Genomic DNA, 15,102 nt, shown 5'->3' on the forward strand with positions numbered 1-15,102 from the left:
GTTTTCTAAGGTCTGGCAGTGCAGGAGAATAATTAATACATTTCTTTTGTAACCATAATTTTGTCCTTTTCTTTAACGAGATAGAATTCATCTGTTAGAGTGGAAAGGATTAATTATGTCTTCCTTCTGACCTTTTACTTCTTTGCTCTACTAAGTTTTTTTGAGCAAAATGCTAATTAAGAAAAACAGTAAATATATAGTAGGAATTATTTTCAGTATTTCTGACAGTAATCTAAATAGGTTTTTGACAGTATTTTTTTTATTTTGGCATGTGAATTTAATTTTTTTCCTCCTGTTGGTATTATTATTATTATTATTTCCCAGAAGCATTCTGGGAAACGCTAACACGTTTTCAATTGTACATGTTTTGACTCCAGTGGATAGGTTACTGAATCCTGCAAACAGAGCACATATGTCCTTGGAAGAACAGCTGAGAGAGCTGCTAGAAAAACTTGATCTCACCTGTGCAATGAAATCCAGTGGGTCAAGGAGCAAAAGGGCAAAGCTGTTAAAGAAAGAAATCAGCATTATTCGCAACAAACTCAGTCAGCAACACAACCAAGCTCCTCAAATAGAATCAGGTATTGGAAGTTTCGAAGAAGAAAGTGCAGCATTAGAACAAGACGGAGAAGAAGAAGGTAAGATTGTAAACCAGGTTTAAATGCGTACTGTTCTGAACCACAGTCAGGTGCTGTGATATGAGTAATAGTGTGAATTAAAGAATTTGATAAATGATAATTAATTAAATTTAAAATACTGATTTTAATATTAAAATAATAGTTTTAAAACATTAAAATAACTGCTTAATCACAACAAATATTTTAAGAATAGAATGATCTTCTCAATAAGAAACCTCCCTCTTATTTTTCATGGTAGCAAGGCTTTAAAAACATAGGTGTTGAAAAATGAAAGTACAAATAATCTCATATGAAAAACAGTCAGAAATGCCCGAGTGGAAAATATATTTGTACTTTTGGAAATACATTTAAACATCAGAAAATGTATTAGGGATCATGTGAGCCTAGGTTAATGGTAATGAAGACTCTGGCTGTTGTTACTGTGTTTGTAGCCTTTTTTATTCACTGCTCTAAGGAGGAGGGTGGGTAGGCTTTGGAGTTATTTATTTATCTATTTTAAATACAGCTAACTACTGATAAGATTTAACAAATTTCATGTTGTAGAATCAAGTCAGCCATATCTGCCCAGCTCTTCCCCTTTTGCTTCTCTTCCTCCTCAAAACATTTATCTCAGAGTTGTCTACTTTTGGCTAATTGCCATGGTTTCAATGCGAGCAGTGTGCTGGAAGGACTAACTTCATATTTTAATTAAATATCACATTTGCATTTTTTAGCTTTTAATTGAGTTTCTGAGGTTTTTATTGCTCATTTTTAAATGATGCAAAAAAATCTGTCACTCAAATAAGAATTCTCTTGACTTTATTTCATGATTAGCTCTAAGAAACTAAACTTTTTCCTTAGGAGAGTTAGAAATGTGTTTAATTTTTGAATAAGTGCATTGAATAGGAGGAGGAAAGAGGGGAAAGTGGAAGCATGGTAATAAATAAAATCGTCTCTATTTTTTGTGGCTTTATGCTATCAAAATTTTTGAAAGGTGAAGTCAATAAAATGGTTGTCCTTAACTGCCATTCAAACAGGCATTTAGTGTTTAATTCCAAATATAGAATTTGCTGGATATTTGAGCATTGGTAGAAAAAGCATACATGAGTCAACACATTATCTTGTTCTGAGGCTTTTAAGTGTTCTCAAAATGTTTAATGCTTTGTGTTTTTTAAATTTGGGTATCTTTTAATCTTCAAGTGATGATGGTGTTATAGTTCTTTAGGAATGTGGGGTTTGGCACCTAATGAGTCCACAACATTTTTTGATTTATAGCTTAACATTTTTATGTCATAGCCTTTCACTTCAGCTATTTTTTGCGAGAAAAGTAGTCCAAAGTGAGCAGTAGTGGTTTTCTTATATTTACAGTATGCTTTTTAAATAAAACATGATGAAAGGCATGATCCAGGGTTGATTGATATGGTTGTTACGGTTCTGATCTAGTGGAGAGTAATAATAATTGGTTCAAATTTCAGTTTTCAAATGGAAGGTACATAAAAGAGTAAAGAAAATAAATTGCCCAAAAAAAGACAAGAAAAGTATTAAAATCTTGTGCCCAGGATCTCTACAGGAGCTGACTTTGATAGAGCTGTGAATTATACCCTTGCAATTCTGTTTCTTTGATTACATGAAAAATACAGTACCAGAATAACCCCATGAAATTTAGGTTTTATTTCTAAATAATTCTCAAGTGGTTTTATGTTCTTAAATCTTTCTGCAAATATTTTCTAATTAGTTGTAAGAAAATCAGAATTTGCTCACAAAGAAAGTCCCCTTGGAGATTTCAAAGTACAGGATTTTTTAATGGCTGGTAGTTTAAATGTGCTTATCTGACTGTACGTTTCATTCTACAGTCTTCCTGAAATACTAATTACCAATTCTAAAACCTGTGTGCCTTCAAATGATCTAAACACAGTTACACTGTATTTTAAAAACAGGTATTTTTAACATGAACTATGCTATTGTTTGATTAAACCTTAAAGAATGAGGTAAATATTTTTCTGCACTTAAAAATCATTGATTTCCAAGTGAACATTGCTGTGCCAAAACCAAACAAAATAAACTGCAAATAGAGAACTTAAACACTTGGGGGTTCTACACCTTTCTTCAGGTAGCATAGAAAATTTAACTAAGTCTAAATATTTTATGTGATAGCATAAATAGTACATTAGTGTTATCCAGTTACTCCAGAATAAGTATTTCCTTTCTTGTATTCTTTTGGAAGCTAGAAAGATTTTAACATCTTTTTGAGTTGATAGTTATGAGTTAGGACATCCTTCTGTTTGTTTTAGGGTATGTTGAAATAGTAGAATGTTTATTTTCTTTCCTATTACTTGTGATGAAAAACCAAAACTACTTTTATACACTCACTGTCCTATCTCTGTTGTCTTTTCCCAGCATGGATTTAGTAGAATTGAGTGGGACATGATCATACTAAAATAAATTAAAATGTGTGTGGGTGGAAAGGGCCTGGAGAAAAATGGTAGAAGGTGTTTTCTTCTGATTCTTCATATCAAATCTGTATTATCAAGTGAGATATTTGTTAACCAGTGTCTAATCAAGCTGCAGGATTTTGGGGATGTTGGGTTTTTCTTCCCCATTTTTATTACTTTTTCTTTTTGGTAGATAAAACTGGCCAAAACTGTAAAAAGGCTTTACAAATCATGTCCTTGTGTAGATTATGTAACACATTCTAGTTCATTCAAGTAGAACAGGTTACAAGTTGTTTTTTTTTTTATTGGTTAGCCGATAAAGTTTTTCATAGGCAGGTAAGGTGAATACTGATAAGGTGAAATAGATAAAAACATGCGTTATCAAAAATTTACTTGAATGGCAGTATAGTTGTATTTAACAAATAATCATCCACCACCCCAACTTTCTAATGAAAAAATAGATTTTGTAGTTTTTAGTTAATGAACTAACATAACTGCATGAGAAGGAAAAAAGTACTTATCCAGGTATAAATTGTTAATACCAACTATAGACATCTTTTCTACCCCTGTTACATTCCCACTATAAAAGTAGGAGCTACTAACTAGGACAGATTGTTGCTAGATAAGTTTTGGTTTTAAAATGTTATGCTTTGTTTCCAGACAAAAATTTATTTGGTGGGCTGCACATTTATAGTGAGTTTTATAATAGACTTTATAACTACAGGTTTTCAAAAATCACACTCTATTTATAATTTTTTCAGGAGATAAATCTCCCCCTAAACTTGAACCATCAGATGCATTACCTCTTCCTTCAAACTTGGAGACTAATTCAGAACCACCAACCCTCAAACCAGTAGAACTCAATCCAGAGCAGAGTAAGCTTTACAAAAGAGTAAAATTTGATAATGAATTATATAGCACTTCCATTCAGAAAGAAATAAATGGACACACTCCAGAACACTTACTTGACAGTAATCTCAATGAGTCGACTGTTTCTGCTGTAGCTGAGTCATCAACTGATGTAAACAGACGTACATCCATTCTCTTCTGCAAATCGAAAAGTATAAGCCCCCAAAAGTCTGCAAAGAACACTGAAACCCAGCCAACTTCTCCACAGCTAGGGACCAAAACCTTTTTGTCTGTAGTCCTTCCAAGGTTGGAGACACTTCTGCACCCAAGGAAAAGATCAAGGAGTGCATGTGGAGATTCTGAGGTTGATGATGAGTCCCCTGTAAAGCGCTTGGATACAGGTAAATGTTTACAAAACTTATTTGAATGGATGCATCTGGAAAGTTAACATACCTGTTAATTTTTACGTACGCGTGATTGCTAATCTTCAGATATTAGCATGTGAAACAGGTTGTCCTCACTGTTGAGTAGTTACAGTTCAAAAAATTATTATTCATTTTTTTGTTGGCCCTTGACAATTAGACTTACTGAACCAAGTTTGGGTTCTTTAGTTTCATGATGCAGTTTTTTAAGATTACATGTATGGGTGTATATGAAACCTCTAGGAAAGATGAATCGGCTGCTTTTTTTCAAATTCCCTGTTAAATTACACAGAAACTTGATGTATGATGCCAAAACTTGAAGCCTTGTGAGCAGCAGCATAAAAAAATACTTGTGCCATGTATGATTTCATTTTGCTGAGTGTTACTCCAAGTGTATTTTTACATTATATAACCGATGACTGTGTATGAGGCACTTTGTATATCCATGTATTTTATGGAAGTGTTAAAATCCCAATGTATGACACTTCATGTGTTTTTTTTTCTTTAGTCTGTGCACTTTAAGTAGATTTGCAGGTAAGATTACACTCTCATTAAGACTTCTCTAAAGGATATTTTAAAGGAAATGTTATCTTGATATGTTACTGCAGAACAGTTCAAGACATTAATTATATCTTCTCTTAGCACACCATAGTTCTATTTATTTGAGAAGTTCATATAAAACATTTGGGGAAGAAAAGCAGCATGAGGAAATTACTTATGGATATTTACTTAATGTCATCCATGGCCATTGCTATGACTTATATTACCTTTGAAATAAATAATCTGTTTCATTGTCATGTTGGGAACCCTTATGCAGGTATGGAAACAGCTTGTGGGGATTTTGTCTCTTTGGAGATAGGAGTTTAATTTGAACATTAGGTGTGAAGATGTTCATCAAAAGCTGGGGGGACAGGGAATTTGTTTGGGGGAAAAGGAAAGTTTTTTGTTTCGTGGGAATTTGGTTTTTTGTTTGGAATAACAGGATTTTTTGGGGTGTGGGGTGATGCACTTTTTTAATTGGTTGGTTGGCTGGGGTTTTTTTGAATGATCAGGTGAGGACACTAATGATTCTAATGCTGGAATCATAGTATGAGGAAACATTATGTAAGATAGAGTGAGGGGAGTTGTCTTTCATTTATATTTTTGGGGTTTTGTTTGGTTTGACTGTTTGGAAAGCCCCAGCTTCAATTCATTTTCCTAACAGCTTGGAAAGAGCACGCAGCTTTGATCTGGTACTTTAGTTCTGAAGTAAGTACCAGGTGAAGGCAGTGTGATAATAGAAATGAGTTAATCTTTATTATTAATATGAAAAGCTTTGATTTTCAAATATCCTAATTTGCTAGTTTATAGTCCAGATAATTTCATTATGTACCTGTATATAGATTGCATTTTATCACACACAGTGGATCATTTTGTGCTAGATCAGAACAGGAATTAGTAGTAATTCCTTGAAATTTTTATGTTAAACATTGTGAATATTTTCTTAAGGGGAAGAAAAGGTTATATTATTGTGTAAGAAAATTAACTTAATTCTTAAAGGGGAAAAAAAAGGCAGCATCAAAACTAAAACTCACCAGATTTCTGAACACATTTAAATTCTGCCATTTTTCTTTCTCTCTGTGGAATTAGGTATATGTAGAGCAAATATGCTTTTGATTATCTTCAAAATTAACAACCAAGTTGCAGAAATAAAATCCAGACATTAAAAGATTTTTCTATTGTTATTCTAAAACAAAACTATGTAGTCTCTTCCTGAAGCTAGTAAAGACATGAAGAGAATTAAATTTATGTAGAACTAATACTTAAGGGGCATTTATAATTAGAATTTGTACTTGTTCAAGAAGAGTGAATTGAAAAGGTTTAGCCAATTACTATTGACCTGAAAATGTTCTGGTTAGTCTTTAATAGTATTTTGTGTTTTAAGCATATGTGGTTCATACAGATGTGGCAGTTTATTAGATCTTACTTCTTTGATTAGTTTTCCTAAGTTAGTTTTTTGGTTTGCAACCAAACATCTTGCTTTCACATAGGAAATTTTATTCCTCGTGTTATTTTCAAATTTGTATCTCCACGCTAATTTAAGCAATTTGCAGTTGGCAGCTATTTTGAGCTACAGTTCAGCAAGAAACCAACACAAATGTCAGATATTTACCAAGATTTAAAACCAGTTGAGATTTTGTATGTATGCAGCTGGTATTGATTCATGCAGATGTCTGTGTTATGATAAAAATGCATTAGGGGATGTATACAGCAGTACATTCTTTCTATTTGGTTATCTTTTACAAAATTTAATCTCATGCTGTAAATAAAAATGTTTTTATTCAGTAGAAGAGAGCAGAGCTTTTCCATCCAAAGCCATCCAGTCATAGGAAAAGGCATGCAACAGGCTTCCTGTGTGTGCGTTGACATGAGTCAACAGCTTTGTGGGAAATCCCTGCAGTTGAAAATTAGTTATTGTTGCACAGTTTTCTTTGAATGGTGTGAACATTAACTATCCTTAATTTTCCTGAATACAGAAAAAATAATTGAAAAGAACTTTGCTTAATATGCAAAGCATTGAAATTTTTAAGTGGTTGAGAGCTGGCTGCACTGCCACATATTTTTTCTTTCTTACCTATTCATAGCCAGTATGATGGTTTTGGACATTATTTAAGGATATTTCTGTCCCTTACTCTTCAGTCTCTTCAGTGTTTCCCCCTTTCTTGTCACTTCTGCATTCTTACATGATGAAGTTCAAAGGAAGACTAAAGTTTATTTAATTGACTAAAACCACACCTATGTGATTGTTTCATTATTCTTATAGACTGCTTTTATCGTGCTCTCTTGACTTATATTTGGGGTTGATATTTTTCCAGTTATTTTGAAGAAAGACCACTGACACACTCCTTTTTTTTAAGTGTGATATCCCACATGATGTTTTCGTACACAAGATTACTGAAATGCCAGTTCTTTTTCAGAAATTCACATTGTTGAACAACATGAGTTAACCTTCAAAGAGGACTGAAAGCAGTTCATTTCAATACTCTGACCTTTCATATGTGAATCTTTAAAATATACGAAGCAGGAGTGTAGTGTAATCTTAAATTTAAATTTTATAGTGCTCTACTAGGGCATTGTCACAGTGTACACATGTCTGAGTAGTTGCTATGTAGAAACTGACAGCTCCATAGTGGAGACATGTTTAAAAATTTCCTATACATACTTGATGTACTTTGGGTTTCCTTCACATGGTATCTAGCAACAATTTCCAAAAGAAGATTGTTGGTTTACTTAGGAAATTCTGGTGACATCAGAGATAGATGTATGATTCTTGAAGGCTGAATTGAATTGAATGTCAAGTCTTAACTGTGACAAGTTCCATGACCTTTTTATAATACCCATTGGATACTTACCTTGCTCCTTTGTTACAAAGATGAATCCTTTTTGTCAGGGAAATATTTTCTGCAGTTTTTACATCAGAGAAAAATGAAACTGATTAATGGATAGAAGGTAGATTTTACTGACCAATAAAAATCTGCCTGTATCAATTGTGTATAAGTAAGATAGCAGATGGAACAAATTATTGTTTAAAGAAGCCTTTTTTAACAATGTAAAATGCTAGATTATGATCAGGTGAAATTTGCCTGTGTACTTGGTATTATTAATCATCGCTAAGCTTTTGTAAATTTAGGTTAATTCACAGTTACTGTTACAGTACTCCCTATTTTAATTAGAAACAAAGTATTTAAAATACACTATCCTAAAACAACCACTGTAACTTACCATAGAATCAAGATTTCAGATAGTGATTTTTATAGTACAGTATGTTGTGTTTCTATTATTTCTTGTCCAAATGCTGTAGTAGAAAATTTCAGTGAAGTATATAATATACTTCATATTTTTGCTTTCAGCTACACAGATTTTCTCAAGGTATTGAAACACGTGTAAACAAGTACTTAGAATATGGATTGCTGAAGTAGAATATTGACACAGTAGAAATCACAGAGTGGGAGAATTTATAATTTCTTAATATATACTTCACATACAGTTACCAGCATACTACAAGGATTCCTTATTAAATCTGTTAGTATATGTTGGGCTTTGTTTCTGCTCAACTACTACAAAATGATGGCAAGTAACCTGCATATGAATTCCATTTGCATTTGATAGAATATTGTAGTGAGGACCGCTATTGCTTAATCTGATATGATATGAGTAGACGTTGTGTATGGAGTGAAATAGAATACAGTTTATTATTTTAATTCTTGAGTACTTGATTTCTAATGCATCTTTGCCTCTCTGGAACACAGGCCGATTTGGCTAAAAGTCAGGCTTCATATATACAGCATTCAGGTACCACTCACTAAATGGAGGAAGTGAAAGTAAAAGATACATATCTAAGAAACTTATGTCCTCCAAGTAAATAAAAAAAACTAAAATAAAGGTTCCTCAGGAAAAAAAAAATAAAAAAAATAAAAAATTGGTATAATTTCTCTTCTGGGTAGCACAGAGAGGACTGATAGTACATGTGTATATAGATAGATATATAATTGATATGCATTAATCAAGTGCAACAATTTGACTAAATCTATTGATAGATCCACAGTCCTGATCTGTTGTCTTTAAATGTATAGTGATTATTTCATGTGAAGTCTGATTTGAAATTTAATTACTTGAGCACTTAGTGGTGTCCATGAATTTTAGCTGCCTGACTGCAGGAGGTTTGGGAACATGAAACAATTTAAGGTATATTTGCAAACCAGCAAAATATTGGAGATTGTGAGGGCCTAAAAGGAATTATTCTCTTGGTTGTTAAATTTGTCAGTGTAGAGAAATAGGGATTACAGGAGTCTGACTGTTGAGTTGCCAGAATAAATTTGGTTAATTGGTTTTCTAGTAGGTTGATGGGCTGCTGGGAAATGTACAACCATTTGCTAAGAAAATAAATTAAGGAGAGAAAGTAGGAGGGGGGAAAAAAAAAAAAAAAAAAAAGAACCCCACTGCATTTCTAAATTTCTTTTTAGCCCACTCAAACTTTAGACAGCTCTGCCAGCCCGATGAAAATTTCTGTCAATTTAATTTCTGGGGAAGATTTTGAGAGGTAGGGGCAGGGTTTTGTAATACACATGGAATAAAATAAGTGCACAGGGCAGAAAGATAGGGTAGGAAACTGCTTCATGTCAATCAGCACTCACAATGGCTTTTAAAAAAATAAATGTTCCTTCTGGTTTTATTTCATATAAATAATTATAGTGATAACTTCCTGACTATGAAAAATCAATTTCCAGTTTCTTGATTTGTATTACTAAAATAGGGGGAATTTTGAGCAACATAGTTGAGAATGGGGGGGGGTTGATGAACACCTGGATAAATGGAAACTTGTTGCTTTTTTCAAGGCTTGTGAAGTGTGTGCATGCATAAGGTACATTATACACTAGTATTCTGGAAAATTTTCATGGGTCTTAAACATGTTAATTTATATGAAAATGATGTCTTTTGGGTTATTTTTAAGATATTAATTATTAGCACCTAGTGTCCAATTGCTGTGTTTTCTCGTATTATAACCAAATCTTATGTAATAATAAATGTTTCTAGAAGGCTTTCTGGGTTTTTTTGCTGCTGTAAGAGTTGCGGAGCCATTTACTGTATTCTGGTACTGCTTTTTTTTTTCTTCTTCTTCTCTTTTTTTTTTTTTTTTTTTAATACTTAGCTCATTTCTTGGCCTAGGTTTGGCTTTCTAAAATAATTAAATGTCATAGTTCCCTATGTGCTTCATCTGCGACATTTAAGACTATTTTTTTCTGTGTGGAACAGAACTGTGGGATTTCTTCATAATATTTTAAAAGTTAGTGAATACGGAGACTCACACTATACTTTTTATAAATGCATTCTTAATTTTTTTAAGAAGACACTTGCTATGGTGCTGAGTCTGGGTATAGATTACCTACCTTCAAATTCACATGCTTAGATAGGGTGAAGTCCCCTCTTACCAGACATACAGTGTATCAAAGTGAATCAAGTCAACTGACCTGGTTGGAACATCATAGAATGCCTTGGAAGGGGCCTTTAAAGTCTGTCTAGTCCAGCCCCCACATACTCCCCCACAGGTCTGATTGAAGAGGTGGACAATCAAAAAGGTTAATCCAGTGACTCCAACAGTAGCGTCAGGCACTGAACCTGGTAGGCAAAAGTACCAGTCACTTAGGGCCCATTCTGCTGTGAGTGGAGAGAGTGGGACAGTTTACACAGCGTGATTGACTGCAGATTCATGTCTCTCAGAGAAGGTTAGTGTGTGGATTTGTGGTTTGTGATTTTTTTTTCCTTTTCCCTTTTCCACTCAGTGAGAAGAGATTAGATTATGAATTTGCATGCACAGAGGAATGTCCTTCATAAAGATCAATTATGGTAGCATGTACTTGTCCACTGTATCATACACACAGCCCAGTATTTGTGGATAGTTTTAATTGAATAGCTCTACTATGTTTCTCATTGTAGTACCCGGATGTAATTTCTTTGGCATGCACATGCTATCCTAATAGGGTAATGCTCCCACTTTGATTTCATTTTCTCTTTTCCTTCTTTTTATTCTGTTTTCTTCCTTGACTTCCTTTTTCTCTTCCCTCAAAAGTTGTAATAATGCTCAGAAATTACTTCCTAACAGCATGGCATTGGAAAAAACAGTTACAAAACCAGATGCTGAGAACTAACCTTCAGCTGATAAGCATGGCTAACTCCTGCATTCTCTAAAAAACTTCCGTGTTGAAGATAAAAGTACTTTAGGTCTGAGGGGAAAAAAGCAGCTATAGATTAATCTGATTAGACACAAAGATATGAGCATGCAAGTCAGACTTATTTTAACTCTTTTGTTCCTAAAAATAGCAAAGCTGGGCTGGGTTTAATAGCTCTTGATTATCTTCACTTGATGATGCTTCAGGCACTGTCAGGTTGACTGCATGAGCAATGAAACATCTCATTTGGTCTTTCTAGCTCCTATCAATGAAGCCAGGAAGACAGTCTTAGGGTAGCAAGCGCTATTAATTTTTGCTGGGCTGGAATAACTTCTTAGTATGGTGCTTCAGTCTCAAAAGATTCAGGTCATGCACTTCCTCAAGTACTCTGCATACTATCATAGAAGGAGGCTGGATCATGTGAAGTTTTAATCTCCCTGCATAAAGTACCTGTCAAGGTAAAAAAGGCCTGGAAAATTAGCACTGGGAATGCAGCTGTGTAATTTACGGAAGTAATACAAAGATTGCAGTTTACTGTGGTGTCCTATATGTCATCTCAGGAGTGGCAGATCTCTGCCTTGATCTCTCTCATGTAGCAACTTGTTTCATTCTCTATCCTAGAAAGAGGAACAAACTATGAACCAGTTTTCCTAAACAGTTGTAGAAGGCAAATAAATACTAAATTATTTATTTTTAATAGAACAGGATTACTGGACCTGCTTACATAGAAGAGCTCTGTAGTTCTCTGTCCATCTGTTTCCTTTTCTTTGGATACCATACCTAAAAACTGTGTTCTCACAATTATGGGGAAACGCTTATTTTCAGTGAAGAAAAACTGTATTGATAAAAGCTCTGTGTAAAATCCTGTAGATAGTAATTTGCAAAAGTTAGTTCAATTCAGGAACAGCTCAGTTTAGGAAATGGAGCAGCCTTTCTTTGTAGGTGTAGGTCCTGCTGGCTGCTCTGAAAGACTGTTAGGCACTAAGATTTTTATGCAGTATATTGATAAATATTTATCATGCTTTTTCATTATATAAACTGTGAATTAAAATAATAGTTATTGATTTAAGTCTTCAAGAAATCTATTAAGATTTTTTCATTTATATCAGGATTTTGTAGTTGAGAAAGTAAAAATCTTCAAATGGAAAACGTTTAAAAAATTTGTTTCTTTCTTAAGGATCGTAACTATTTGGGCATAAATCAGTAAAAAATGTTTGGAAAAAAGATTTGGATCTTAAATCCTCTTAAGCAATTTTTGCCAAGGTAATTAGAAGTAAATGGTCCTAAATATTACTGACTTTCTGTGGTAATTTCTTGGATTGTGAGTGACATACCATTGGTCTGTATGTGATTTAGGCATTTAAAGCTTGTATTTTGCAGTCATCTGTTTTACATGTCATAAATTATATAAACCAAAGCTGATTCAGAATTCAGTTTGTAAAAGTTAGTTTTGAATTTTTCAGGTATTGTATGCGTACTTTCTAATGGCATTTTCTACTCTACTGCTTCATCAGTCTGTACCACTGGAACAGCTGATACTTAGAAGAAGTTATAAATTTTAATATTTTATATTTTTGAGAAATGTTTCTTCTTGTATGCTCTTTTTTTCATTTCAGAGTTTTCTGGAGTGTTTTCACATTCCTCCACTAAGGTTGTCTGCCATTTGCATATTTTAAAATGCCTTGAACAATCATCCTACAGTACAGAGATCCTGTTGTAGGGCAGAGCAGCATATGATCCTTACCTTATAGAAGCTGTAGCTATTAAATGCTGGTTAGTTTTCCTTTCTGTTTTGTAAATCGGATTTTGCTGTTCTATCAGAGTCTCATCTGCTTTGACAGAGACACATCTTATTCTCAGAACTGTAGAAAATTAGTAGTTAAAGGATGAATTCTTTGGCATTCTTTTGGCACCCATCAAACAGGCCGTTCATTCATTGAGCCACCAAACTGTATTTGTTCTGTATCACTTAAACCTTTAAAGGTTAACGTTTTCTGGTTAGGATCTTGAAAGGTGCCTCTGTTTATTGTATAGGTGCCACATCATGGAAGCTTATGTTGAGCTATCTTTGCTGTCTTTAGCCATGACCAAGTTGTAAGCACATTTTAAAAGCTTTATTTCCAAGGGGACTCTTCACACCAGGCTTTGTAGTCTTTGAGTAACTGGCTTCCATTTTGTCTGTATGCTGAAGACTGTTTTAAGCGCAAGAAGCTTTGATGTGCTCTGATATTCATCTGTGTATTCTGAAAAGAAGAATTGTGTTTAATACTTGTACAGCACTCTAGAATTTACTGTTTGAAGTAACATTTAAAGAGTTACTCTCAAGGTCTTAGGCTCTTTTGACATAAAAACTCAGTGGATGCCTTCTTGTTTCTGCCCGTTTCCAAGGTTTGCGTTTTTAAGTGTACAGTAACTTTTGGTGATTTATTACCTTCAAGTGTTCCGTTATCTTGTGTGTGCTTATCTGTATATATAAATCCCCCTAAATCAGTGACATCCCCTTTCTTACTCTTACTGGAGATATTTTTAGACACATTTCTAAACTGTGTTCTTGATACATATCATGCACTTGGAGGTTGTATTCTGTGTTTTCGATGACTTTCAGTATTTTCTTTTTCAAGAAAGAGGCCTGCATCAAAGTGAAACTTAATTAGATTGTCCCTTTAGAAAGCTTAGGTTTTAGTGACAGAATATATGGGACACCTGTGTCATACTCACGGTCTCTGGACACTACTGTAAGGATGGCTTATTTATTTGAAAGCTCTGTTTCCTTTCAGAGTGACTTAATGGCTTTTTCACTGTCTTCCAGGTTCTCATATTAACTAATAACATGCTGGGTATTTATCTCTTTGGATCCTAATTATTTTCTATTATCCTCAACACGGAATGGAGTTCAATTAAATGATCATTTTGGAACGCAGAAAGACAATTACATTTGAAGTAATTAATTTGGATCATGTTGGAGACACCAGCCATCCTTAAAACAAAAAACAAATAGAAATGAACACTCTTGGAGGAAGTCTTTGACATATATGAAACTATGCTCTTCATTCAATATATTGCCCCATTTCCGTAAGTTACAAAGATGTACGTGTTGTAGTATATGTGACACAGATTGGTCTCAGAGTTTTACCAGTCCCAGCATTCTTATTCCCAGAACATGTTTGGTGAGAGCAGATTAGCTAAGAATGCTACATCTCCAACCTCTTCCCTTCCCCAAAAAAACCCAGTCTCATCATCCTTGGAGAAGTGAAACCTACCAAGAAAAAAATGTGGGTTTTTTTTTTAATAAAATACAGATTTTCCTCTACTACATATATATTTTAACGAGGAGTAACATCACTTGTTCTGGGTAAGTGCACAAGTCACTACTGAAAACAAGACTAAATAGTGTTGTAGAAGTGCTGGTGCACTGTTTGCAGTAATTTTTTGAATGCTCCTGTTTTTTTTATTGGTTAAATCTTAGCCCTTCAGTTCTAGTTTTAGGAGAGCACTTCATCTTACATTTGGATGTGCTTGGTTTTGAACCAGGCCACACATAGTACAGTTTTAATTGCTTTAGAATAATTTCATTCAAGTTCTGCTGCTTTTTGTTTCAGCAGAACTGTAAGATGTGATTACAGTCTGAAATGTACAGTTCTGTATTCTGGGGCAGCATTTTGTACATTCATGGACATGCTGTGCTGCTCTTTGGCCTATACTGAGCTTTGTTCCTCTACCATGTTTTCCTAATTTCTGCTCTCTTTTGGAAATTACCTTTTCCTGCTTCCTTTAATTTAGTATGGGCAACAGGATTCTAACTTGCTTGATGTGTAGGTAGTCAGTGAAAGTTTTAATTGCAGCTTAAGAACAAACTGGCATTGTTGAGAAAAAGTTAAAACTTTCCCTGATAAATACAGTTTTCAGTGCAGTGAGAGACCTGTGGAAAAGTATCAGGCTGATCATCTTTGCCTTACTTTTCTTCTTCTTCTTAGTTATGATTTTTTTTTTTCAAAATGGTTGTGTTATGCCATAATTGGCAAGGCAGAAAATTTTCCATGTACATTGAAGTTGAGCTGAAGATTAGAAATGGCAG

At 34.0% G+C, this 15,102-nt stretch overlaps 1 protein-coding gene across 7 annotated transcripts in view; it reads left to right on the plus strand.

Annotated features, from left to right (window-relative positions):
• LOC131593113 (bromodomain-containing protein 1-like) overlaps positions 1-15,102 on the plus strand; it is a 56,787-nt gene that overhangs the window by 25,831 nt on the left and 15,854 nt on the right. For 4 of the 7 annotated variants that reach the window (XM_058865335.1, XM_058865334.1, XM_058865333.1 and 1 more), the window contains 2 exons: positions 378-638; positions 3,811-4,299. In XM_058865335.1, the coding sequence (XP_058721318.1) occupies positions 378-638; positions 3,811-4,299 (750 nt within the window). Of the gene's footprint in view, positions 1-377; positions 639-3,810; positions 4,300-13,836; positions 14,046-15,102 lie in introns of those variants that run through there. The other 3 variants (XM_058865338.1, XM_058865336.1, XM_058865337.1) reach the window with 3 other exon arrangements.

This window comes from Poecile atricapillus, chromosome Z, assembly GCF_030490865.1.
Source record: "Poecile atricapillus isolate bPoeAtr1 chromosome Z, bPoeAtr1.hap1, whole genome shotgun sequence".
Classification (NCBI taxonomy): domain Eukaryota; kingdom Metazoa; phylum Chordata; class Aves; order Passeriformes; family Paridae; genus Poecile; species Poecile atricapillus.